Source organism: Labrus mixtus, chromosome 6 (assembly GCF_963584025.1).
Source record: "Labrus mixtus chromosome 6, fLabMix1.1, whole genome shotgun sequence".
NCBI lineage: Eukaryota > Metazoa > Chordata > Actinopteri > Labriformes > Labridae > Labrus > Labrus mixtus.
This window is the reverse complement of record NC_083617.1, coordinates 27,303,431-27,330,734: the sequence shown is the minus strand read 5'-3', so window position 1 is coordinate 27,330,734 and position 27,304 is coordinate 27,303,431. Positions and strand designations below refer to the sequence as shown.

Below are 27,304 nucleotides of genomic sequence, written 5' to 3'. Positions count from 1 at the left end.
CAAGATCAAGACCAAGGCAGGACGAGACCGAGACAAGACTAAGGGTCCAACCATAAACATCACTGAAAAAATCATCATCTTGTGTGGAGTAGGCGTGTCACTCACTTAGACCGTAACACCGGGAAGTTGCAGTCGTAACCCGGTTATAAAAATCAAACCACAAATGAAGTTATTTGTTCTTTTAGAAAGAGGTGCTTTCCTTCATATCACAGTAATGGCTTAGCCTATCAGTGGTGGTCTTGACTGGTATGGATTTAAAAACCGGAGTCTGCACAGTCCAAGACCGAGGGGAGACCGAGTTAAAATGTTTTCGATTCCAAGACGAGACCCAGACCTTCAAAAAGACCGATTTTTAGTACTACAACACTCAATCCTGCAAAATATGACCTTAAGTGACCTTAAAAGTAAAAAATAGCAAAACGCTAAAAATCTCATGCATGAATCCAAGAAGTGCTTAAGTTATTAGTACCTCAAGGATATTTATTTTGAATATAAAGACAACAATTAAGAGTTAAGCCTAGTCAGTTTTTCTGCAAAGATATGATGCTTCTTTTAGTTTATGAGCTAGCTAGCTACAGTGGATAAAACTGTACTTCACCCTGAAACCACTGAACATCTAAGAGGTCAATCTGTAACAGTTCACCTGAAAGTTTAGACGCTGTACGAGAGGCAACATGAGGCATGGACGGGCAGTATTTCTGGTTTATGATGACATTTGAAGTTTTTGAAGATTTATAGCTGATGGGAGCCACTTTGTGGGTCCAGACCGACATTCAACAAACGACTCTGAAGCCCACAGCACTGAAGAAACACGATCTGCACCTCCGCATGCCTCCATACTGTCCAGTGAGCCCCGTCACACGACAAATTTAAAAGGATTATTCCTAATTTAGACCATCCAGACAAGAGTGAAACATACTCCTTTACCCACAGGACCTAATTAACGAGCTTTAATAGAGCACGGACACACACACAGAGAGAGAGAGAGGCCGAGCAGAGGGTCAGAGGGTCAGGTTCAAGAGATAACCCTGCTGACACGGGACGTTAGAGGAGATACCTGCTCGCTGTCAGCGTAGAGCGGTGGAGCAACGCCAGTCCTACTGAGGGATTATTGTGCGGTGATGCTATCATCACAACCGCTCTCTCCCACTGTCTATTTATAGTTCACAGAGCTTCCCTCTCACTCTCTCACACATTCTCTGTCAGACTCTCCATGCTGAATGCCAGATGCATTAAAATGAGAAGGTCATAAAAAACAGCAACACAAACCAGCAGTTAGTGTTTCATATTTAAGAGATATACAACACCTGTCTCCAGTCGTACACAGTGCTACTCTGGAGATGGTTCAACACCCCCCACCCTTCCTCCATGACACATTTGTCATTGTCATTTTTACAATATGATTACGTGATTGGTGGATGCCGTTCAAAGAAACGTACAATGAGTGAGAATGACAGAGTTTAGTGTTCATGTTCGAGGGCGGTTCGAGCCGACGTGTTTCTGTGAATGGACTCCACAAGCTGCAGGCTCTTCCTCCCACAAAGACAGCTGTCTGCTGCCACAGAGGCACCCTCATGATCAGGCCGGAGACTGGATATCAAATGTGGATATGGCCTCTTAGTTTTAAAAGCCAGGTCTGGGGGGGCACTGGTAGCCTAGTGGTCAGTGTGTTCACCCCATGTACAGAGGTGGTCGCATGCAGACACTTTAGGCAGTCACTGTATATAAACGTCATTCTCGAGTTGAAATCTCCGGAGTATATGCTGCGGCGTTCAGACATCAGCTCACTCGGATATTCTGCGGATAAAATACTAGCGGTCTGGCCGGAGAAACTCCGGGTAAAGTCTGCGCCAAAAATGCGGCTGTTTGTGTTCACACATAGCCTAAAGAAGCTCAGGGTAGACAAATCTCTGGAGTTTTTCAGGAGATTTGTGTGAAAAGGGTTTCTCTCTCTCTCTCTCTCTCTCTCTCTGATTTCTGACTCTATCCTCTGTCCTGTCTCTAAAAAATAACAATATCCTGCATGTGTGTAACCTGTTTGTTTTTTTTTTCTTCTAATTTCCAGCATGGAGCGATTACACTTAAAGCTATAGGATTCTAATTGTATTGAAGTGTAAGATACAATCATACTGAAGTGTATGAGAAAATGAGCCCAATTCTCACTTCATGTATTACCTCAGTAAACAATTTCCTCATGACTTCAGGTTATTTAAATGCAGGATAATGCTTATTTAGTCTTTTTTTTTAATTAATTATAGCCCGTCTCACACATGGACTCCTGCAAATTTCTAGAAAGGTTCAGGACAGGCTGCCGTGAAATCTTCCTGACTTGCTTTTTCAAACATGCACCTCACAGCAGGAGACTGTGACTGTTGAGGGGAGATTCTCAGGAGGCAGGACATGATACATGAACAACCACCTGACGCCCAGCCACAACCATCGGACTGTGCCGTCCACACACGCTTTGTCCTCCACCTCAGCACCAAGGAAGTGTGGACAACAGGAATGTGAGGAATACAAATGAGAAATTCTTCCTGCATGTTCTCCCTTATGCTCTTTTTTAAAGCGTCTCGAGAGAACGCTTGTTATGAATTGGCGCTTTACAAATAATGATTGATTGATACATCACACAATCAATGAATAAATGGTAAAGAACATACTTTGCAGAAAAACAGGATGAAGCAGCTTTACTACCTGCACAACATACCAGACCCATGAGTGAAACGTAATCATCCTCGTCTGCTTTATTGCTGTGAATTTTTCTGAATAGTTTCTGCTGTGTTCACACATCAGTCCACCCTGACTTTACACAGAACTTTAACTAGGGGGATGCATGGGAGAAAAAAAATATGGGTAAAGTTGGGGGGAAAGTTGGGGGCCCACTCAACCTAAATAAAGTTGTAGCAGTGATCAACCCTCTCGTCCAAATATGGTCACACTGGCTCCCCAAACAAAGATGGTGAATTCAAAGAATCCAAACCACAGTTCACGACAAACTCACCACTTCAATTATGAATCAACAGGTCTGTCTCAAAGGGAGCTAAAGGCCCAATCCACTCAATACTGAGTCCAGATTTCATTTAAACAGAAATACTGAAAAAGGCTGGAAATAATTCAACCTCTCTGTCCATCCAAACAAAGAGCTTTGGTTTGTTTGTATCGAAAAGTGTACAGACATCAGTGACAAAAACTCCTGAGATGAACTATAAAGACCTGAGTGTAGTTTGGGGCCCGGTTTGTTTCACATACAGAGACAGGACAATGATTCTTTCTGCCACTCGAGCAACAGAAGTCTGAGGTCGGGTACACAGACGAACTATACGGCACCTTAATCTGGATTAGCTGCTAAATTAGAAGCCTGGTTGATGGAGTAATCCCATTGAAAACGTTCCATCAGCCCCCAAAGCCATTTGACAACAGCTGATTCTTTCAGGCCAGGCCAAAGCAGGCCAAAGCAGGCCAACGTGTGCCAGACAGAGCGGCTGACTGATGCAGTATAACGAGTTATCCTAACAGAATTTATTCAATAGACGAGAGACAGATAGCCTAGCGGTTATGTCTCACGACCCATGTTCTCATCACAGCGACTGCTCCTGAAATCCTCCTGATCTGGTTGTTCACATACTGTATGCGCCTCACAGCAGGAGACTATCCCTGTCAGATGGGGGGGGGGGGGGGGGATCTTCTGAGGCAAGACCAAGCAGCAACCCCCCACTGTTGAAAAATGAAGCCAATGCAAAATTGTAAAAACCTGCAGTTCATTAAGTGGCCACTTGAGGCTGGCTGCAGAAGCCCCGAAACTCACATGAAGCACCCATTAAAAAATAACAGAATGTACAGTAGACATGAATATGTTTACAGCCTGGTTAAAGAACTAAATAAATCAGATTAGCTCATCTCTGTATGGGCACACACTGTGCGGGGTGAATAAAAAAATCAGTTTTGATTTTATGAAGGATAAGAGTTACTCATAATTAGATCTGACTAACAGGCGGTTGGTAGCTGTAGACCCGCCTCAGCGCCTCCTCTTATCCTGTTGTTAGGTTGACTGATAAATTATACCCACTTAATAATTTAACATTGTTTTTTTCCTTATATTTAATGTTTTATTGTTACTCTTTTTTTGCACTGTCATGTTGGAGCAAGCAAAAAAGTCCTTCAGGATGAAAAAAGTTTAATCTTTACTTCACTTAAAAGAAGACACTCACTGACATCTAAAAACAACGCAAGGCGCCCCAACTGTCACATGCAAAACTAAATATAAAACACATGATTAATATGATAAACATGCATACAGAAAAAAAATAACTGTTACATACACACTTTCATGATATCCAGCTCACCAGACAGAAAATAATATGGAGAAACTGAAATAAAATTCCTGAAGTAGATATATATATTTAGTGTGACCCTATTACATGAAGACATATTTGTTTATGACAGCCAAATATCCTGCATTAATCCATGCATTAAATCATGATGATGATGATGCATTATTAAAGAATTACAATGACACCGAGGGTAGAAAGAGTTTTAGGCCTGGTACAACTTTTCCCTTTGAAACGTAGCGAAGTTAGTTCAGAGTAGATGGCCCGTATGACGTCATAGCAATTGGAAAAAGTCATAACAAAATTAAAGGAAGCAATATTAAACCTCTGTATTGCAAAGCATACACTTACACTTCTAAAGTCTACATGCACTTGAATGACTGGCAAAGTCTCACGTGATCATTTCAAAATTGGGTAATTTGTTTTCAACTAGAGGAGTCACACACGCACGCACACACGCACCACACACTCACACACACACACACACACACACACACACACACACACACACACACACACACACACACACACACACACACACACACAACCATTTTACATAATGTGGGGATCAAACCAATGAGGGGAACAAACACTGTGCTGCACCGGAGCAGCGCAGCAGCAGATCAGGATGTGTCTGTCAGTCAGTGATGGTGTGTACCAGATGAACACAGACAGCAGCTCTGCGCGCCGTTTTCTCAGCATGGACACTTTATTTTTTTAAACTTTACAAAATATCATGTTATTGATCCCGCATCAAGGGAAACCTATCTCTCGGGACATAAAATAAGTTGTCAGTTGAGATGCACAACAAGTATGACGGTGCAAGTTGCATGGTTACCAAAATGCAACATTTCAATATTATAAGCAACAAGTGTTGTGTCAGGTGTATGCCTGCTTATTCCCTCACAACAAATAACATGTGTTGCATTTATTTGACGTTTTCTCCTTTTCCTCTCGTGGAAGCTGTGACCGATTAAAAGATACCAATGTAGTGTAGATGCAAATTCATCAACCTAAACACGCATATGGCCTATGTCTACCTTACAAAGGGCTGCACTCTGAGCATGTTTAAAGAAAGGTGACAACACTGCCATTACGCATACAACTCCACGTTAAAGAGGTCCGAGGGTGGAAACACAACTTGCAGCATCAGACACAAACAAACTATGACAGAGTTTAAGATGCAGTTTCAGACACTCACCCTCTATGGCAGATCCGTCCAGCACGGTGCTAAAGTCTGATATAGATTATAAAGAAATGACTCGCTCCTGTACTGATCTCTAATTTCTATTTGATCCAAACACGGATGGACCACGCACAGGTCCTGTCCATCGTCTCCAATGTCACTGAACGCGACCAATGCGAAGTCATGGAAGAGCACAGAGTCTGGTGCTGCGTTTAAGTATCATGAGACAAGTCGTAAATATGACAACCTACTGCTCTCCCAGTGGGTGGGCCTCTAAAAAATGTACTTAGCCTACTCGAAATGTCATTTTCTGAATAAGTTGACTTAATATTCCAGGTGTCCTAGGTATCAATTAACAGGCTATATGGTGAGTATCACTATCAGCCTTATATATATTATATACATGGCTTAAACAATGAAGGACTTTAAAAAAAGAAAACAAAAGAAAAGGCAATTCACAACACAAATTCATGCTTAAAGCACATTACTTCTTTATTTGTAAATGATTGCACGACTTGAGTGATTTTGGGACTCCCTCTCTCCCTTAGCATATTTATTTGGCATGATTAGTTATTTATTCCCACAGTCTGTGAACGCAGCAGCAGGCAGTATGTGACAGACATGTCGTGCAGTGACTCAGAGATGAGTCAGAGCGTCGTGTCCCGCCCACACCGGGGGCGGCAGCCAATGGCGCTGGTGCGGAAGTGGGCACAGAGAAGGTGGACAGTCACGCAGACCCTCCACAGTCCCCCGGTGTGGGGTTTGAAGGGACGCTGACTCTCCGTTATGTGCAGAAATGATCCGTTTTGCCCATAAAGTGGGCGGGTACGTAGATTAAATGTGATGTCATAGGCCTACATAAGAAAATATTTTACTACGACGAATAAATAAGATATTTAATAATCATGCAGTGAAGTGTGATCTGATTATGCATCAATTTATAAATAATGTTTTTGTGATTTATTCAAAGCAGAACGCAAATTGTCCATACAGGTAAGTCTAAACAACAAATCACCTTTTTTACCTACTGCAATTGCACTTTATAACGACTCCCCTTTAAGTAAGGACAGAAGACATTTAAACTTTTAAACTTTAGCCTCAGTTGCATATATCATATATCAAACTGTATATGTTTTTTGTATGGGTGGGATATGTATGTATATATATGTGTTGTGTTGTGTGTTTGTATGTATGCTGGCTGCTGGAACACCTAAATTTCCCTGCTGGGATGAATAAAGTATATCTTATCTTATCTTATCTTTTATCTTATATAAACATGCACTATTTCAGCTTTCATGGAGGCATCTCAATATGTTGCATCACATTAGAGCACTGTCTGTTTAACAAGAGATATTTGCGCTCATCATCATTTTAAAACATTCCTGCACAACTGCAGATCCTCCATTGCACCTCTCTTTTGATTTATCTTGAATATTTTTTTATCTCATTCTATTTAAAATCTCCTTGACAGTGCACACACACATAATCCTGTTGCTGTTAATTGTGCCCTTTGACCTGCTTGCTGGACATACATTAATGGAGAAATATCAGAGTGAGGGGGGTTGTGCACAAGGGGCACCGTTGAGGGTTCGATGCCTTGCTCAAGGGCTCACTGCAAGTAATCTGACACATCTCCAGCAACCAGACCAGTTTTCATTCTCTGATCCGTACTGGGACTTGATCCGGCAACCCTGCCAATCAAAGTCCCAGAAGACTGAGCTACTGCACCCCTAACAGCTCAATAACTGTATGATATCAATGTGGAGTTAACTGGACAAAACTTTATACACCAAAGTAACCAGGACGCTATACAAGCCTTTTTAAAGTGAATGACCTTCATGGATGTCTTGTGCCTGGTGAGGAAAGACGTCAAGAGAGGAAGGGTCCAGAATTTAAAACCCTTTTAGGATGGTTCACCCACAGAATAATTATTTTCCTCATGGAGATGAATAGTTCCGTCTTTAATCTCATCTTCTAGCTGTGCAAAAAGGTTCCCTTTCCACGTGTTTTATAGCAGAGAAAATCTCAAGCCTAAAGCCTTCTGAGACATTGGCCGTGTGCTGTCGTTTTTTAACAGGAGCGATGGTGTGATGTGGATGTGAGCTGACCATCACTCTTCAGCACAAGTCAAGCCTGTCCTCTACATCTCATACAATTCACACCTTAAATCTCAGCTTGAAGTATGAAGGAGATCATCTTTTTAAAAGCCTGATTCTTTATCATAAAGCTGATACAAATATATTCAATTAGTTGGCAAGCTTGAAACTTAATGATGTGTAAGTAGAGGAAGAGAAGACAAAGAATGCCTGTGAACAAACAGGAATGTAAAGAACGCAGGGCTGAATGTGAAAACTCTCATATGCATTTTTAAGAGAACGAAAGCTGAAGGTTCAACATTTGTGTGTTGGTAGAAACTTTTGCAGAAATTGAAATAAAGTATCCAAAATCCCCTGAAAAGAGTGTAAGCCCGTTATATTTTCAAAGGGAGAGGTTTGGGTTTAAGTTCTGCTTATTCCCGCCCTACTGCTCTCTGATTGGCTCGTTATAATGAATGTAACCTTGAATATGATTACGTTTCCTGCTTGGCTCTTAAACCAGTCAGGTGCAGGTTTTTGTGAATGAACTGCAGCACACACTTACACACAAACAGACCATAAACACAGCACAGGAAGTCTGCTGCCCTCTGCCTTCTGAAATCACTCTCAGCAAGCTGCATGTCATGAGGAGCGCCACTCCTCCAAGAAACTTGACTGAAAAAACATGAATCGAGTGACTAAAACATGAGAAATTCACATCAGTCCTGCTCTATCTGAAAGAACCTTTAAAAGTTTATCACCTGTCTGAAAATATATATGAAATTGTCTGCTCTGTCAAAGCCCTTTGTTTTGATGAGAAATGTAAAATGTGCATGAGTCTCTTATTTCACAGTACACCATTAGGTCCGCACATACAGTATAAATGTTATCAGGTCATTAAAGGATTCTTACACTAAAGTCTTCAGTATGTACGGTATCTGCCAGGGCCGACATATTGAATGTAAACCAGCTAAAGGACTGTCAACTTTCCCGCTCCTCTCCCTTTACTTAAGCCTCTCTCTCTTTTTGAAGATTACAACAATAGTGAGAATATTCTTTTTGTCTCTCACTAATGTGACTTCCTCTTAAACTAGAGATGGGTTAAAAGATGAGGCAGTGAGATGAAATACAGACAGATTGTGTTTAATCGTGCAATATATGAAACATGACTTTGTTGCAGAGGAAAAACTGCTGTTCTAACATTACAATTGTTTCATTCTCCTCCGAGGTGATGATGAGATGCTAGGTGGGTGGGGGCGCCAAATCATGACCTCGCCCAATTAAGGCAGGAAAATGTTCCAGAGCCAGGTGGGGATTTACTCAGCTTTCCCTCTTCCAGCTGCTTGTGTCGGACCAGACATGACTTGTCCTGCTGTGCCCCCTGCTGGAGGAACTCTGCTTTAAAACCCTGTTTCTCTTCTAAGAGTCTTTAACTTCTCATCAGGATGGAACAAGTCCTCAGTAGAGGAGTTCATTTGGAAGAAATGGTTAAGTGAAACTCGTCTCTTTTTGGCAGTTTTTAATTATGATCTCGTGAAAACGATACATCTGGAGGCAAAATATTGTGATTTGGGGTTTAGTGTCTTGCCTGCAGAAGCTGGGGATCAATTCCTACCTTCTCTGGCTGACAGACGATCGACTTAACCGCTGAGCCACGTCCACTCTACTGTAGTTCACAAAGACACAGTAGAGTGATCTCAAACTGTAGCCCTTTATAAATGTTGGTAGGGAAGTTCTGCCGAGATTACGCCTCTGTACTTTAAAATTGAATCCTCAACTGCGTAATGTCCCAGTGTTTTAAGATTATACATTTAATTACAGCATTGTGGAAGAATAAGACGCATAACGTGTAAACAATCAGCTCAAATACAGTTCACACTCACAGCACGGCTCTGCCCTCTTGGTAAAACCTGCATGTTTTTACAGTGACTCAGTTTGGCCTCTTTTATGGCTCTGTTACTACATCTGATGCTGACTCAGAGGCAGCACCATAACGCCTCTGTGACCTCTACATTGAGAGTAAGACCCTATAGGGGTGTAACAGTCCTGTCCTGAACCTACAATGTAAAATGGGCTTTTGCGAGAAACGGATGACAATGTCTTTGATTTCTTCTGTTGTTCATACATCAAATTTACCATACATTTTACGAGTGTGTACGTCATTGGTTGGCAGTGGTGCAGCGCTTAGCTCTGTTGCCTTGGTTCAAATCAAAGCTAGGGCCTTTCTGTGTGGAGTTTAAACGTTCTCTCTGTGTTCCCTTGAGTTCTCAATGCGTTCGCTGGCCCCTCCTATAGTCCAAAGACATATTGGTAAGGTTAATTGGTGACTCCAAATTGCACAAAGGTCATTGTCAGGACTGATTCTCTGTCTCTATGTTTCAGCTCTGTGATTGACAGCTGGGATCTGCTCCAGCCCCAACACAACCTGTAACAGGATTAATGATGTAGGCTACATATTTATCCGTGTTAATACTGGTCTCTCCTGGTCATGCTAATTAGGCCAAATTAGGAGAATTAAGAGTCCGCGCAGCATCAGTTTTCACACGTGCAGAGCCTCTGAGTAACAGCAGCCTACTGTTAGCATGATTTCTTATTGTTAGCATGTTGTGCATCTATAGTTACATTTCTGTTTGTGAGTTTGTTGAATGGAAAAGGCAGATTTAATGCTTGGGAGATAATTTTCTGTGTCATTTGCTTTCCTTAAGATTAATACGAGTGACACAGAATCATTAGTATGGCTACGTCTTGTTTGTGCCTTCTTGTATAAAACGTGTGATTGTCCTGAGCTCAGCTGACTTTCACTTAAAGCCTCCGTACACACAGGTGTTTTTAATGATTCTAGCTGATTAGACCAGGTCAGGTTGTAAATGTAGGTGGAGCTTTGGTGAGAATTCATGATGTAACTACTAATTACCAACAAATATGATAAAAAGGTCTCATGTCGTCCTTCCCAAAAGGGCACACTGTGCTCTCATAGTCCCCCCCCCCCGTCCCCCCCCCGGGGCCATTCTAGGTATAGCAGTTACTTCAGGTACTGAGTTTAATACTTTTTAATATGTTTTCCTCTTTTAGAAATTATTACACACTCAAAGTGTTTCTACTGGAACTTCCGGACAATTAATTTGACAAGTTTCCTCAGTGACGTAGGCCTTGTGATTTCAGGTACCAGTGTACCTGTCTCTCCTACAACTACTACATCCACTGCAGCTTGACACAGGAAGAGTACCAGCATATCTACTATGATGTGATGGCTGACATGCTAAAGTATGTTTGAGCCAACAATCTGAAAACTATCACCTATCGTATCAGACGGAAGCGTTGGGAGAAAGTGGACTGATCCATGATTACGAGATCAACCAACGATGGTGGACTTGTTGTTCATGTGGACAAATCAAGGGTGAAGTCTACCTTCTTCTCTACGATGTCCACACTTTGGGAGAACAAAAAAAAACAAATAGAGCCAAGACCTAAAATGAAAGTGGACACTGGCCTATACGTTCAATAAGATCTCATCTGTAAATACACATGCAGTGAGCCTACTGCGAGATGAACCCGAAACAAGTCGGAAATCTGTTAAAAGATAACGTGACTGTATTTTGATACATACAACATAATTTAAAATAATGCATCCTAACTCTGCTTAAGAAACTTTGAAGTCATTTAGCGTCATGCGTAAAAATGGTTCGCTCCGCCTGCAGCCTATAAGCGTCTCAAAGCTCATTAAGTCCCTCACTTTATCTCGGACTCACAGCAAAGATGGACCACGGAGACCGCTACACCTCATCATCCTACCGGAAGATTTTCGGGGATTCTCCCAGGTTTTCCGCCTCCTCCTACCGCATGAGCAGCTCCTCTCCCCGGGGCTCACCGGGGCTCCGGGCTGCGTCGTCCCGCAACAGCTCGACCTCCATGAGTCTGTTCAGGAGGGTCGGCCGCACCTCCACCTCCTTCTCCCCAATGACGATGACCGACTCCCTGGACCTGAGCCAGACCTCTGTGGCCAACAATGAACTCAAAGTCATCAGAACTAACGAGAAAGAGCAGCTGCAGGTGGGTTAGACATGATGGAAACATTCACGTTTTTCACGTGTGATTACAACAACAACAACAACAACAACAACAAAAGATAATTTAGAAATATTTAAAATAACTGGGTCACAGACAGAAGTCTTTTCCATAAATAAAATCACATTGTATAGCCTTAATGTTCAGATATTATGCAGAATTCAATGTGCACAACCTGACCTGTAAAGGGATGAAGCACATGGATTACAATAAGCTTATATTCATTTGAAACCAGGACACCTACTCCCAGAAACATCATTTTCACAACACTTCACAGCTGATCATGTCCACATTTATGTCTCATAAATTTATAACTCTGGTGTCCTGATCCTTAAGTACCACCTGATGGAGTAAATACATTTAAATGGATGAAAACTTCTTAGATGCTTTTTCTAAATATTATGAAGCCTGATGTAATTAACTTCAGACATCCTGTTCCCTACATGTATGATTAAGATCATTATGATGAACTTGAATGTATCTGTTGCTTTTTGGGATCAGCTGGAGAATCTGTTCTTCCTCCAGCTTTAGAGCGTCATTTGATTTAGTTCATGTCCTTTATAATCCACCTGAGTTTGTACTCTCTGCATATCCCTATATTGCAAACTAGCTAAAAAACTATTCTCAATAAATGTAGCTGGAAGAGGCCCAGACTGCAACGCCTTCAGTCATTTCAGCATGAACTGATAAATGTGTTACTTTAATTGACTTAAAACATTTGCCATCAGGATTAATCAGACATCCACAAGAATGTGGTTAAACACATTTGAAGTAATGAATTGGTCATTTAAAATGTGGATTTGTAAGATGAAATGATGAATTATGTTACATGCAGGAGCGTTTGAAAGCATTAAAGAGGATTTTAATCTAAATGGAACATTTATCCTGTTGTCTAGGGTCTGAATGACCGCTTTGCCATGTTCATCGATAAAGTGCGTAACCTGGAGCAGCAGAACAAAGTGTTGGAGATGGAGCTGGTGACCCTGAGGCAGAAACACGGGGAGCCGTCCCGCGTCACTCTTCTCTACCAGCAGGAGTTGAGAGACCTGAGGTCCCAGGTGGAGGAGCTGAACCGAGACAAGAACCACATTCTGATCGAGAGGAACAACATGGAGGACGAGCTGCAGGTAACACGACCGGGTAGAATGACAAGGAGAGTAGGAAGGGAATTTTCATCAATATAGTTTTTATGTATGTCACCTCAATTCTCATTCTTTTACACAGGCTCTTTTTTTTTTTTTTTTTACATATTTTGGATTTTAAAGGACCAGTAGGAACGAAAGGTTCTGTGGTTAGTCTAGTAAATTGAATAAGTCAGCTGCCTGCATAAGAGTCAACATAATCCTTGAAGAAGGTATGCCCTATTAAGGGACATCCACTACTGTCTGACAACTTTAGGGGGAAGATACTTCTACAAGCTTCTAGCTTTTTGTTCAAATTATGGTTTTTTTTCAACCAGAAACATCTTTATTCTTCTTCCCTCAGAGCCACCAGACTCCATTAACAAAAACAAACATTTTACCAGCAAATTAAAAGAGTTACTGGTCCACTGCTGCGTCCATCTGTTAGTTATTTTACTAGTTTGGGGTTTGTTTCATAAAATAATATTGTTTGATTGGAGATAAACATTTAAAATAGCAAATTCTCTCAATAAAAAAATCGTACACATTGATTAAGGCAAGGCTGGAGCAGCTACTCCACTGTTCTGTCGGGTAAATTTACTGTTTTTGTCAATGGACCCTGGTGGCTTTGAAGAGATTGAACAGCTGTTTCTTGGTTTAAAAAAACAGAAATGAAAAATGTCTCTATCAGGATGCTTTGTGTGATATAGTTAGACACCAACAGTTACTGTCAATTGCAAAAACGGGCAGTTTTAGTGGAAGTACCGTTACGTGGTCCACAAACCCCCAAGGATTATGTTGCAGTGGTTTTTTGTGACTGTTCGCTTAAGCAGTCCACTGGAGAAACTTCAAATCTTTCTTTACTTTTTAGTCATACAGATCAACATAATGGAACTCATCTCATGTCCCATTCTGTTCACTATGTGTCATTTCAGAAGCTCGCAGTGAAGTATGAGGAGGAGATGAGGACCCGGGAGGAAGCTGAGCAGACTTTGAGGGCCTTCAGGAAGGACATAGATGATGCTGCCGCCGTCCGCCTGGACCTGGAGCGCCGCGTGGAGTCCCTGATGGACGAGATCTCCTTCCTGAGGAAAGTACACGATGAGGAAATCCAGGAGCTGAGCAGCTTGATGGACGCGCAGCAGGTCTCTGTGGAGCTGGAGCTCGCCAAACCGGACCTCACCTCCGCTCTGAAGGAGATCCGCAACCAGTACGAGTCCATCGCCTCCAAAAACCTGCAGTCAGCTGAGGAGTGGTACAAGAGCAAGTTTGCCAGCCTGAGCGAGCAGGCCACCAGGAGCAACGAGGCCATGAGGGCGAGCCGGGAGGAGATGAGCGAGTTCAGGAGGCAGCTGCAGTCCAAGACCATCGAGATCGAGACCCTGAGGGGCGCCAACGAGTCTCTGGAGAGGCAGATCGCAGAGATGGAGGATGCGCACCACACTGAAGTCACATCCATGCAGGTAAGCATCTGTAGTCATTTAAAAACACACTGACTGTTCTCTGACTGGAATAAACCAGAGTGTCATGTACTATGACCTCCATTAAGACTATGTGTAAGAAGTTAATGTGTAGTTGGTTTGTTGAACATGTTTTGAAACTTCTGGTTTGTCTTTTTGGACGTCGCCATCTTGGTTTTTAGTAGTTAGAGTTAACCATATTTGGACAAGAGGGTGGAGCTTGAGGGGAGCGAAGAGTTAGCAGATGCTAAGTTATTTGCTAACACTACAGCTAGCTTGGTTAACAAGGAGCACCTGGAATCCAAAGTTACTATGACATTAACTGGGATGCAGATTTAGCAAGTCACAGAAGGCTTAAAACTAAATGTAGTGACCAAACAAATTAACAGCAGACTCATTGAGTACAACCCAGTGATGCACGAGGACATGGCAGTAGAGACGTGTCAAACTAAAGGTTGGGATGCTCTAAATAAAACATACATTTCACCTCACCCACACTTTTCCACACAATGAACATCATACTGGTTTGAAGAAGACTTGAAACTAGCTGTTGAGACAATAAATCTGTCAGTGAAATGCCATGTTCCCGTAGACTTCCGTACAAGGAGATTTCTCTTTGCAACTAATGGATTTGTGATCTTTGGAAATTGAAATGGGATAATCTCTTCCATGGATATTTAGGGATGCTAAAACCGGCTTCAAAATACATAAGAATGTGAAGTAACTCTTTACATTGAAAACACTATTTTTGATTAAGAGGAGCAGAGAAAGGAGTGTAGTGTACATAATGAACTAATCCATAAAGTTAGCTACATAATAGATGTGCGCTAATCTCTCTAACGTCTATGGTATAAAAATATCTACTAATGTTATTTAACACATGAAGGCAGAACTGTAACATGCAGTTCATCAGGGATATAAATACTTTATTGCTTTGTGAGACTCTTTTGTAATCATAAATGATTAGGGGATGAAATCCCATCAGATACTACTCTTCCTGTGTTAGCAGCAGAGTTGTAAAAGGTCAAACTTAAGATGAACTGAGTGCTATTTAAATGTCTGTATAAAAAGGAAGTCACCTGCTGGCACAGCGTGCAGGTCATGACTGTCTACAACACTTCAGAATAATAGGATCTAAAGGGAGTCAAGTTCCTCCTGATTTATGTCACATCCTCAGCCTGAGTAATGCTGTTAGCTAACACAGCAGGGAGTCCTCGACGTAAACATGTCAAGGACTGAGCAAGCAAATGCACAATATAGACAATCTTACTCTTTAAGCAATTACACTTTCATATGCCTAACCCCCCTAAAGATAAAAAAAAAATCATGACACTGTCACTTTTAGAATCAATAAAGTCACAGACAGAAAAAGTCTTTACAAAGCCTGGGCATCTTACCAAGTCACTATTAAGACCAGTGCAAGTTTACTGTTTATATCCCATTTAGCGCCTACTGGGAAGTAACAAGAAGAAAAACTAATTGTGGAGCAGAAATCGAGCCAGCTGTTGACCAAAGTTACACTGGTGTCTGCAGCGGTTTGCATAATCTTGCACTACTGAGGCTGTAATGTTAGCCTGGTTAGCATTACAAGCTAGCAGGCTACAAGCAAGACATTCACTTTAAAAAAAGAACAAACTTCAATGTGGAAAAAAGAAGCCAGTGTTTAAGTGCAAAAAAAGTGAAATTCCACGACTGTCCTTGAGAGGCTTGCTCCAAAAACCAAGAAATCCCCATTTAGACCCATATTTAAATGCTTTTTACAGCAGAAACAGACAGGTGTACAGCTTGTTTTCAAAGCCTGTTTTTTCTTTATAACTCATCCATTTTGACTAAATTAAGGCAAATAGTTTTGTGTAAATTTGAATAATCAGTGTGGGGCTGAGATTACTGACAGGTAGGCACGTTGTAGCTGATTACCTAGAGGATTAAATCCTGCCCTCAGCTTCACTCTTTGCCTCTTACTAGAATGACTAAAATGTCCGCTTGAGGCTGGCTGCACAAGCACCGCAAGTCACATACACACACATTCAAAAAAGACAGTTTTGAGAGCAGAAATGAACATGCTTACAGCCTGATACAAAAAGGAAATTGGTTCTGTCTTGATCAGCACAAACTGTATTGGGATGGACAGGTGGGTTCACCAGGAGGCTTAAAACCCGCCTCAGCTCTCAGCCTGTCGTTAGGTTGAGACATGGAGACAGACATACAGACAAGACAAGGTGCATAGGCTAGCTGTTTAGCTTTGTTTCCAGTCTTTTTGCCGAGGTAAGCTTAGCAGCTACTGTCTGTAGCTTTCATGAGACAGACATGAGAGTGGTTTCAGCCTCTACGTCTTTATGTATCTAACTCTCAAAGCCGCCCTCAGAAGTCTCATGTACAGGTTCATGTGCAGAGTTGATGCCACTGCTAAAGAGATTATCTAAGTGTGGTCGAGCATCAAGTGCAAGACAGTACCCTGAAGTCTCTGTAGTGCTGTAAGTACTCAAAATCAGTCTTGGTCTCAAATTAGTAAAAAAAAAAAAAAAAAAAAAAAAAAATCTTGTTATTAATTGCTGAACAAGAAAAAAACATACTTAATTTTCATGTTTAACTTTTCCTTTGATATCATGAGAAATCATTTTGAAAATAGGACTGAATTAAAAATAAAGAGATCTTTTCTGATGAAATTATTTTTGCTGATTATTTTTTAAATGTAGTGTCTGCGTTGATGTCAGATTTGTCTCAAATCAAACACGACCTTTCGTGAGACTGGCTGAATCCGTTCTTAGTTAACTGACCCTGCGTGACTATTAGATTAACCTCTGACCTGTTAAATCGGATACTGGAAGGCGACCTGCTTTCCTTGGCTTTTTAGAGACGGTAAAGCTAATCCTAGAAGGTTATTGTGTTCCTTTAAGACATAAAAGGAAATTCTAAAATCACCATTGATACCACGGAAAGCCGTCAACAAAGCAGATTGAAATCATGGATGGCTCCATGCTTCATAAATCTAATCCCCTGATCGTCTTGCGTTTCTCTTATTCCTCATGTAACAGGACACTATTGGCCACCTGGATGGTGAGCTGAGGAACTTGAAGGGTGAGATGGCTCAGCACCTGAGAGAGTATCAGGACCTGCTCAATGTGAAGATGGCCCTGGACATCGAGATCGCTGCCTACAGGTGCTGACTGCGTGTGGTATCTTTAAACCTGGGCCTTCATTTGTTACGTATTGTGATCTAAATGACAAACAGATATATTCAATTCTTGGAAAAAATCCAAATGATTGCTTCAATATGCAGAAACATAATCCAAGCAAATTCACCAAATCAGAATATGTTCAATAAAGTGTTTTTTTTCTGCCACTGACAGGCTCAGATTGTTTTCTCAAGTGTCTGATAACATTAAAGAAAGGATCCCGTCAAAGATAGACCTTTTTATTAAAGAGAAAGATGTTGTTTTTATAACCAGAAACAGCTGTTACATCGCTCTCTTCAAAGCCACCGAACTCCATTGACAAACCCTAACCATGCAGGACATGGGAGTTGCTGTTCTGACATTTTTTGAGGCCATGTTTGCCTTTATCAGATAGGACAGCTGAAGAGAGACAGGAAATATTGAGGGAGAGAGCGGGTGGTGACATGCAGCAAAGGGCCGAGGTCAGATTTGAACCCTTGGCCGCTGCGTCGAGAACTGAAGCCATCTGTACATGGTGTATGTCACATAACCACTAAGCTATCCGGCACCCAGGAATTGCTGTTCTAGCGCTGCTTTGATTGCTTAATTTATTTTTGTGTCACTGTGAGACTTTGTGTGTTACAAAAATATCGAGATGGATCGAATGTAACCTTTTAAAACACCAATCAAACAGATATTCCATGAATGTGGAAGATCAGATGAATTACTGATTTTATAAATGGAGTCTGGTGGCTTTTAAGAGGACGATGTAGTGGCTGCTGCTGGTTCCGTACTCTTTATAAAAAGGTCTAAACTCTGTAGGGATTGTTTCTATAATGTTGTCAGACATATAGAATGATGAAATGAAAATAAGCACTTTTAGTGGATGTACTGTGATGGAGCTACTAGTGTCAGCATGTTTCTACTGCAGCACCTCCAAACCCTTCTGTTCCTAGAACTAATTTAGACCATCAAATATATAAAAAAAGAAAAGAAAAGAAAAAAGCCCAGGTTTAAAAAGACTGTTACTGTCCTTTAAAGAATCATTACAAATCTTTAGCCGTGTGTGCTGTGTTCACCCTGTGTGTCCACTCCCCATGTTTGTTTCCTTTGGTCTTATAAGGAAACTTCTGGAAGGGGAGGAGACTCACTTTAACTCAGGGATGTCGTTTGGTGCAGCGACATACAGCTACCAGCCTCGGGGCTCCATCGGCTCCTCCAGGAGCAGCCAGAGGGAGAAAGAAGGAGCCACGAAGGAGAGCTTCAAGGAGAGCCGTGAGGATAAGGACGAGGCTGACATCAACTCCAACAACTGACGAGAGACACAGACAGAGATCTGGAGGGTGAAAGAGGGAATATACTTTATATGTGTTATGATTTTATTAGCAACACTAATGCAAATATTTCAGAATTAGAGCTTTAAGTCAGTACTTTGGGTGATTATCAATGTTTTATGGTTGGAAGATACTTCAATGTAGAACTAAATGAGACAGATTTCCAGGTCTCTGCAGGTTTCTGTGTAGAGGACACATTGTCTCAAGACAAAAGAAATATGCATTTACTTCAAATTAAATAACAAAAGTACTATAAGAAAACAAATATGTGACCAAATACTGAATGTTGCAGTGTTGAATTTTATTTATGCTGCTGTGTGTGACTGAACTGAATTCTGTGTAAAAGGCGAGCAAAAAACTAAATCAGAGGTCAAATTGAATTTCCCCTCACGGGATCAATAAAGAATATATCAAATTCTCTTTAAAAGACAAAACGTGTTGTGTTTACATTTTGTTAAAGGGACAAACATGAACCAGTATCATGTAAATGTGACAGATTTAGCTCAAAGTCTCTGGAGGATGATGGCACTTTTTTAAATCGTGAAAGTAAAACTCACTAAAGCCCATAAGCACTTTCACAAATACTAAACGGCACTGTACTGTCTTAAGCGTACGGAGCGAACTGATTTAGGGTGTGTTGATTTTGGGCGTGCAATCTGGCCGCTGGAGTGAGGCGCATGATGCCAAGAGGCTAGATTAAGTCCTTTAATTATACAAGATGAATCAAACCTATCAGAGTGTCAGCTGTCATTATTGTAATCAATTCTTTTTCATTTCTATATCCTCAGTTCATAACAAAAGTTATCTCAGGACACCTTACAAAAAGAGCATGTGTAGACTGCATTATTAGTGTTATCTAAAAAGACCCATCATTAATCTACGATGAGTGAAACATGTCTCTCAATAACAGAGTGTAAACCAGAATTTCCCCTCAGGGATTAATAAAGTCTAAAAAAAATAAAATGTACTTTATTTTTTCTAAATCACAAATTATATTGTTATCTCAATATTGAAAAATGTTATTGCACATTGCATATTTCTCTCGTATCGGGCAGGCCTTCTTCCCACCACGAACAATTGAATCACAGTTTAGCATTTGTGTTAATTTGGTTCTGATTGATTTAGTAGTCGAGAGCTAAAGAAAGAGAAACAGGAAACAGAAATGAATTAGGACACGTTTCTCTGTTGTCAATTTATTAATTTATTCTGACAAACCAACATACCAAAAGTACTTTGTAAAAAAGAAAAAAAACTTCTACACCCAAATCTCTTCAAATGTCTGCGCTGTATAAATGTTTACAAAAGTTCATAGCTGTTAAATGGAATGTGTAAATCAAGCAGAAGTGGGTTTAATTCCATATAAACACACACAAACCTTTGGTAGTGGAAGCCCTTTTTGTATCAAGCCCTTTGAATCACAGTTTTTCTAGCAGAAATCACACTCACCTCCTGAGAGCCATAAATAGAAAATGTAGAAATAGAAGTCTCTGTTTTCAAACAAAGACGGTCCATGTTGAGCTACAGCAGCGGTCCCATTCACGTGTGGACTGAAGCACACCTCAGCATAAATAAAGATTCCTTGGCAGTCGGATGAAGAACTTGTCATTTCAATTCATTTAGCATAAGACATTTTTAAATATTTGCTCACAGAAAATCAAACGTGTTTGCAGGACATTTGCAGCAGACGTGAGTTACCCTGAATACAACATAAGAGTTTAACATTTGGTGCTACAGAGAACAGACGCTCATGTCGACATCTTTCCACTGCAGACTGTTCAATAAAGTAAAAGACTTTCTGCAGCTTCTCTTGCACATTAATGCCAACGCAGAAACCTTACTGCGCATTAACAGAGGAGTCTGATCATTCGGAGGTCGCTCCATCTCCTCAGGAATTGAAGGGCTCAAAGGGCAGGACCAGGCCAAAGTGCAGCACCAGCAGACCATCCTGGATCAAAGTGAAAGTGAGACAAAGTGGATCAGTTTAAAGGCCCTGACACTACAAGAACTAGTGGCAATGAAGACCAACTGTGGTGTCGCCTCACATCGCCTTTGTCATGGCCAAAAAGTTGCACTAGAACACACCGCAAAGACTACAGTCGACGGCCAACCACCACGTACGTTCTGTGCATGTGGGAGAGGAAATAACTCTCCATGCCAGCAGGCGGTGGTAGTCCATTGTTCTGATACGAGAAGACCATTATCTCACCGCTGTCGGTCACCACTTGTATTATAGGTAGCCTACTAATCAAGAATAATGTCTGATAAAAAGTTGAAAATAGCGGAAGAGACAAATAAGGAGAAACCGCACGAAGGGTGAAAGCATGGAGACTACAGCAGCATGCTCAAGGGGCTTTTACTGAACCTGTGAGGAGAGCTGGAGAGGAATGAAACCTCCCAACAGACAATCAGAGAGGTTCCTCTCACTAACCGCTCCCATCCGACGGTGATCAAACATGTTGAATCGGCCGGAAAAGACAGACAGGGGCTGACGGGAAGCGACGGAGCTGGACACACAGCAAAAACTGGGGCGACAACCGCTCACCGTTGGTACAAATAGGACCGCCGGCTGACAATCTCCTTGGTGTGTCAGGGCCCTAAAGTGTTCCTCGCCTTCTATAAGTATTATCAGAACTCTAATATGTTCTTATCAGGTGCTTCTTGAGGTTCTTACCTGCAGAGCCTCGTCACCCAGAGACCTCTGGATGTCTTTGAGTGACTGGTAGTGATTCAGGAGGTGATCTCCACAAACCACATCCACCTGCAGAGCACAAAGAAACACATCAACCACTGCAAACCCTTCATAGATGAGACTTTTGTGTATTTTTAGGGACTTTGATGATTTTACTATAGGTGTGAAAGCTTTCAGACTGATCTGACTCAAAACTGGAGGGTCAGAGAGGGATGATCGATAAAACAATCTTTGCAGGATTCAGGAGTATTTTTTAACAGCCTATTACACAGAGTACTAACGACAGAAAAGCACATCTGTCTGCAGTTTTTAAATTGCATGTCAGAGTTGAAACCAGGTCAAAAAGGTTAAAAAGCTCCAGCAGCACTCACAGTATGAAGATCAACTTCATTATCTTTATTAGGCTGACGCGTTTCAGCTTTGGGCCTTGATCAGGATCATCAAGAAACATGCTGCAAGCATCATTTAAGTAGGGTAGTTGAAATTTAGAAACCAATCATTTACATCCACATCTATATCAGTCAATGGGGCACCTGCAAAGGTGGGCTGGTTCTATTAGTTGATTAGTCCAGTGAGCACTGAAAGGGAGGACGGGGGAGTGTCCCAGCTCCACATCACAAATATAGAGAGAATCATTTCACTGAACAAACAGGAATCCATCAATGCATATTGATGCCAAACTAGAAGAAGGTAGAGGGCTAAACTAGTCGATTCTGATGCTTTCAAAGTTACACAACGGCTGTTATAGCTGCCAGATTGGAAAGTGACCTGTGTTTAGTGTCTCTCTGTGCAGACAGTTTTGGGTCGAGCAAAACTGAGGCCAGGAAATGAGCGTAAGCTGCTAATCCTCATCCACGTGTTCCTAAATACCTGATACAGTTACACCTCTTTAACTTTTCTGTCTGTGTGTGCCCTGAGGGAAGCAGGACAGTTTAACATGTGTAATCCTGAGCCTGCTCTTGCAGCTCTGAGACAGACATGTGGTATCACTGCACTGGTTATTTGATTACAATCAGATTACAGTTATTCTCACGCAGCGTCTCTATTTCCTTACACAAAGACTTCCTGCTGAGTTTTGACCGCAGCAGTTCACCCTTCTATGTCACACTCAGCTTCTATTCAGGTATACATCTCGTCTCTGCAGTGTGCCGGCCACAATAACTCGGTTGTTGTTGCTCTAAGGGATGTTATTGGCAAAGGACACAAAGCAGGAAAAAACACAAGCACACACCACAGATCTACAATAAACATTGAAAAATGTATTCAATTTTTTTATGTGAAAATACTGTTTTTTGGGGGGTTTTCAGTAACCGTAGCTTCCATGACGCCATTGTTGTTGCCGTAATTCGGCTTGGTGTGCACACTTCTGTTGAAAAAAAGCTGAAGCCGTGGCTGGAGAAGTTACACGTCTGTGAACCATTGACTGTTTTCTTATTAAGTATATTCAGTTACACATGTAACGCTAATAAAGTTGAACTATTTTAGCCTTTAACGCATGCCCAGGTGTGTGAGTGATGAAATGTTACTCAAATAATAACGTCTAAGAGTACTTAAATCCATCGCCATGCTGTTTGCTGTTCTTTTCACGAGTGATGACGGCCCCAAGAATAGCCATGTGGTAGAGTACGTTAGACAAACACGTTTCCAGCATTTCACCATTTTAGTATCACTCTCTGACATGCTGCTCTCGTCAGGGTTCACGCCTACACTACTCCGTAATGCTGACCTCCCCTGCTGTCCAACTAAAGCAGCATCAGGATTTAGACTCTGGTCATTAGCTGGAGGCCTGGCGGACTCACCTGGCAGGTTGGGCTCAATTCCATCATCCTCCTGATGAACAGCTCCACGTGGCGGATCGTGGCCTCGCCCGACACACGGATGTACCGCCTCTCCAATGGCTAAATACACAGTGTGGCATAAACTGAGTGTGTCTCCAGAATAACTGTGTTCATGTTGAAGGTATACTATTCAATGTTTGGAATTTAATACCAATAACCATGCTTTTAGTAGAACTTTAACCATTTCACCTGACACTCTTAAAGCCTCAGACTTGTTTTTATCAAGTTATGAAAGATCTGCTGTATCTTTGTGTCGTGCTAAAATATGAAAAAGAACATTACCTTATAGTCATTGATGCCCTCTTCAGCCCTGGAAACATCGAAGTGTTATTATACAGCAAACAAAACACTTTAGCAAATGTACAAAGGTGGCGCCATCTAGTGGTGATTTTACGCAACTGCATTATCGTTGCTATCCCTCTGAAATGCTCTTTATAAAATGTTATAACACAATCACACAGCTTTAAATCATGCTGAACAATGGACGGTTCGGTTAGCTCCCTACCCGACGAACTCGAGCAGCAGAGACACATCGAGCTCAGGAGGAATCGTAAACAGAGACTGGGGGACGCTTTCCTTCTTCTGCCTCTTTAAGACAACCGGACCTGGAGGAGAGATCCCTACTGCGGAGCAAGAAGGAAACAAAAATCAGAGAAAAGAAGAGAAGAAATTAAAAGCTGTAGCTCAGGATTCCCAAGTATTGATAACACTCAGATTACATTGCATCATGAAAACATAGAAGTTGAGATGTAAATCATACTATACATACGCTTCAGTATTTGTATATTTTTTCTCTAAGCATTTCTTATTAAGCAGCTACAGGTTTCATTGTAAAGTGACAATGAAGATATTATATAGTATACACTAGTGGAGAAATTTATGTTGCAGCTGGATAGTCTTTATCTACATGCTATTCTTATTAAATAATTGTGTACTAACATTAACCCAAAGCTCATTCTTTTACCTGGTTTTGGCACCTCCAGTCCCCTTGATTTGTAGAAGTTAACCATTTGACTCTTTTCCCCTGTGGTACAAAAAAAACAGTATGTTTATTTAACAGGTATTGACCTATACTGTACATAAATTTCACTTCATACATCTTTACTGTGTACTTGACTTACGCTCTTCCAGGAAGGGAACCATTTTGAAAACAATATCCTGAAGTTGTCTGTCAGGTCTGCATGAAAAGGAAAGAAAAGCTGTTACGGCTAAGCAATGACTGCTTTAAATAAAATGTGAAACACAGCAGACTTTCATTTATACAATCTTTAGATTCTAACTTTATTTTAGAAACCAACCTCAACAGTTAAGCCTTCTGACAATTAACTACGTACAAGAAAGTCAATACAATCCAGTTATCAAAGATGTATTTTTCCAAACTTTCATGACATTCCTCTAAAAGAAAAACTAAAATATCATGTATTATAAAAGGGGGTTGACATCCAGCTCAAAGACGTACCTGACGTTGTAAAGGGGCTGCGACTGGTGGACTACGATGCTGCATGTCGGACACCTGTTGCTGTAGAAAAAGTGCTTCACGATGCAGCTTTTGCAGACTTAGAAAAATAGAAAACGCACAACAATGTTAGACACAGCCAACGCATTGTTTACTGTATAACTGAGTAAATACAAAGACATTTTGACAAACAAAGACATGAGAATATAAAAGTTTATGGTCACTTTGAATCTGACACATGGAGAGAGAAAAGCTCTAAAGTAATTATTTCCCCCTCAGTGTGATGCAACTGTCCCAAAGTCTACGTTTAATGTAAAGACTTAATCATCATTGTTAATATTTAAAGTTCGGTTCATTCTATATAATGATTATAATTATTATAATTTTATAACTTTGTGTCAGTCACACACATTGCTCTACTGACCTGACCTGCCAAAGAAGTTCTGCTTGTTTCATATGTACATTTCGATCTCTGCAGGGTTATAGACCTCTCTCTGTTCGCTCTGAGTATTATTGTTTTCTTGTTGTTATAATTAAATGTTATAGAAGGGAACTCTAGATGTTTATGGCTGTGGTATGGGGACCGGTAATCGTATTGTTCTGATATCCAGAAGCCTCCCTGTTAATGTGAGACCCTCATACTCTCTTTAAAGGACCCCAGGACTCAATACAGCCCTCTGCTGTTACTCACATGTGTGCAGGCACTCTGTGATGGTGGTTGCATCGATGAGGAAGCCACAACACAAAGAACAGTGGATATATGGGTAGAACTGATTCAGGGGGAGTTTGGGCTGTAGGGGGGAAAAAACATATCCAAGTCAGTAGCTGCAGCTTCTAAAGAGAAAGGTCACTGCATTTATATCTAGGCTATTGTTTTCCTAGATAAAAAAAGACACACTTCATAGGCTCTGAGTAGCGCTGCCAATCGTCCCGTACTGGAAGGGACGTCCCATTCTTGGAACTAAATACATTTGTCCCGAGCCCCTTACCCCATATTGACGTTACTTCAATGTAATTACTAGACAACACTTTACTGATCCTAGATGACATCATCAAACAGCCAGTAGCCCATCAAGTGACACCTGTCAGCCAATCCCAGCCCCTCTCTCGTTCTACAAACAGCCTCTGCTGCTACAGAGATGCACAAGAAGACCATGTCAGCCAAAGGTTCAAGCAATATCGATGCACTTTTTGTGAAAAAATAGGAAGACTAATTGAAGCTGTCAAGAGCAGTAAGAAATATCTGTAAAAAGAACTTAGTGACTGAGTGAGTTATGCCTCGCTTTCACATTTTAAAACCTTTTTTTTTCCCATGTTCAACAACTTCCTATTCATAAGCAGTACGTAGGACAGTATAGAGGGAGATCTCTGTCTTAGCTACAGATTATGGTCATACAGAATAAGATACAAATAAGTGCTCAATCATGACTAATAAGAAACTAGTTAATGTTATACTGTGACATTAATTGAAAGTGTTAGCTGAAGTTATTCTCAGATGGAGGTCTGCAGTGTGATGTTTATGTGTAAGGGTCATTTGGGAAGATAAACAGGTTAATTATAAAAACTTACATAATATAGTTTTAGATATGTTACATGTCAAGTACACATTTCAGGTTTTTACAATACATTCACAAATCAGACCCACACTGAGCTACAAACTAAAGATTTGGTCATTTATTGGCAATGAAAAAGTTGGCAACCCGAGTCATAAACTTTGACCTTTGTTTCAGATGATTGTCAGTGTGAGAAACGATGAAAATAAATCAGAAACACATGTTTTCTATGTTTGAACACTTACCTCTTCCTCTGAGTCGCAGTCTGAGATGTTTGCTGAGCCTTCATGACTCCTGAGACCAAACTGAGCAGCTGACATTTTCTACACACAAACACACCTTCTTAACTCTATTCACCACGAAATTACACCAGATTAAGAGCTGTTTTCAACACACACACACACGCTCTCTTTAAACGTCAAAGTTGTTTCTATGTGCAGAGAAACTTTGTGTTCAGTTAGCTCGGCTAGTTTGCTAATGCTAAACTTAGCTTAGCTTCTGTTACAACAACTTAAATACAGCTGGACGCGCTATATCAAAAACTATCATTAATAATTATGACACAACAACTTTAGAACTTTGTTTCCTTTTTCACACATACGGAAGCGACTTTAATGTCCCTCTCTCTCGCATGCTGCTCCAGAGCTGTTCTGCACAAGCGGTTCAATTTCTTCTTCTTCTTCTTTAAAATTTTATGGCGGTAGGCAAACAACGAATTGGTGCAATTCCGCCACCTACTGGTGTGTGCATCAAAATATCTAATGTGTACTACTTTCTGTAAATAATTATAATAATTCAATAATAATTAAAAAAGTTAGCTACCCCTCTCCAAACTTCCTGATGTCCCTTTTTAGTTTCTCTCTTTCTCTGGAGTATATTTTTGGTCTACTGATTCCTCTACCTGGCAGTGTGTGGTTCTTCTTTAACTAATAGATAAAGTATTTTATTTAATCCTGTACGACCCACTCTGATCCTTGTTATGATGTTTTCTTCCTCTGTGCTCCTTTTAGTTGCGCTCACTGTTCCCACTATCTGTTGTTCATT

General features: G+C 41.0%; 3 protein-coding genes across 4 annotated transcripts in view; 1 reads left to right on the top strand and 2 right to left on the bottom strand.

Annotated features, from left to right (window-relative positions):
• Positions 1 to 5,684, bottom strand: part of sertad2b (SERTA domain containing 2b) — a 42,251-nt gene extending 36,567 nt beyond the window's left edge. Inside the window, exon 1 of the mRNA XM_061040759.1 lies at positions 5,530 to 5,684. The gene's annotated coding sequence lies outside the window, so the exon portion shown is untranslated. The remainder of the gene's footprint in view (positions 1 to 5,529) is intronic.
• Positions 5,685 to 11,307: 5,623 nt separating this feature from the next.
• On the top strand, positions 11,308 to 19,158 carry inaa (internexin neuronal intermediate filament protein, alpha a). 2 transcript variants are annotated; one of them, XM_061040756.1, is made up of 5 exons: positions 11,308 to 11,639; positions 12,551 to 12,781; positions 13,711 to 14,238; positions 17,271 to 17,395; positions 18,570 to 19,158. In XM_061040756.1, exons 1-5 carry the CDS (start codon positions 11,346 to 11,348, stop codon positions 18,667 to 18,669), a joined length of 1,278 nt encoding a protein of 425 aa, XP_060896739.1. In that variant the 5' UTR covers positions 11,308 to 11,345; the 3' UTR covers positions 18,670 to 19,158. The 2 variants fall into 2 exon arrangements, with proteins under 2 accessions (XP_060896739.1, XP_060896738.1); XM_061040755.1 differs by having other exon boundaries at positions 11,309 to 11,639; positions 18,514 to 19,158.
• Positions 19,159 to 19,901: 743 nt separating this feature from the next.
• Positions 19,902 to 26,947, bottom strand: pcgf6 (polycomb group ring finger 6). Its single transcript, XM_061040757.1, has 11 exons — positions 26,862 to 26,947; positions 26,506 to 26,583; positions 25,399 to 25,498; positions 24,711 to 24,807; positions 24,373 to 24,428; positions 24,216 to 24,275; positions 23,757 to 23,874; positions 23,534 to 23,561; positions 23,213 to 23,311; positions 21,396 to 21,482; positions 19,902 to 20,669 (listed from the first exon to the last, which is right to left on the bottom strand). The coding sequence occupies exons 2-11, from the start codon at positions 26,578 to 26,580 to the stop codon at positions 20,610 to 20,612; spliced, it is 780 nt and encodes a 259-aa protein (XP_060896740.1). The 5' UTR covers positions 26,581 to 26,583; positions 26,862 to 26,947; the 3' UTR covers positions 19,902 to 20,609.
• Between the last annotated feature and the right edge of the window lie 357 nt (positions 26,948 to 27,304).

Excerpts from the sequence above, each read along its gene's own strand:
- pcgf6 (XM_061040757.1), bottom strand. The coding sequence starts at position 26,580 with ATGTCAGCTGCTCAGTTTGGTCTCAGGAGTCATGAAGGCTCAGCAAAC. Across the intron at positions 24,429-24,710 it reads CAGCCCCTTTACAACGTCAG|ACCTGACAGACAACTTCAGG; the intron begins GTACGTCTTTGA and ends CTTTTCATGCAG. Across the intron at positions 23,562-23,756 it reads CTGCTGCTCGAGTTCGTCGG|GGCTGAAGAGGGCATCAATG; the intron begins GTAGGGAGCTAA and ends CGATGTTTCCAG.
- inaa (XM_061040755.1), top strand. The coding sequence starts at position 11,346 with ATGGACCACGGAGACCGCTACACCTCATCATCCTACCGGAAGATTTTC. Across the intron at positions 11,640-12,550 it reads ACGAGAAAGAGCAGCTGCAG|GGTCTGAATGACCGCTTTGC; the intron begins GTGGGTTAGACA and ends CCTGTTGTCTAG. Across the intron at positions 12,782-13,710 it reads ACATGGAGGACGAGCTGCAG|AAGCTCGCAGTGAAGTATGA; the intron begins GTAACACGACCG and ends GTGTCATTTCAG.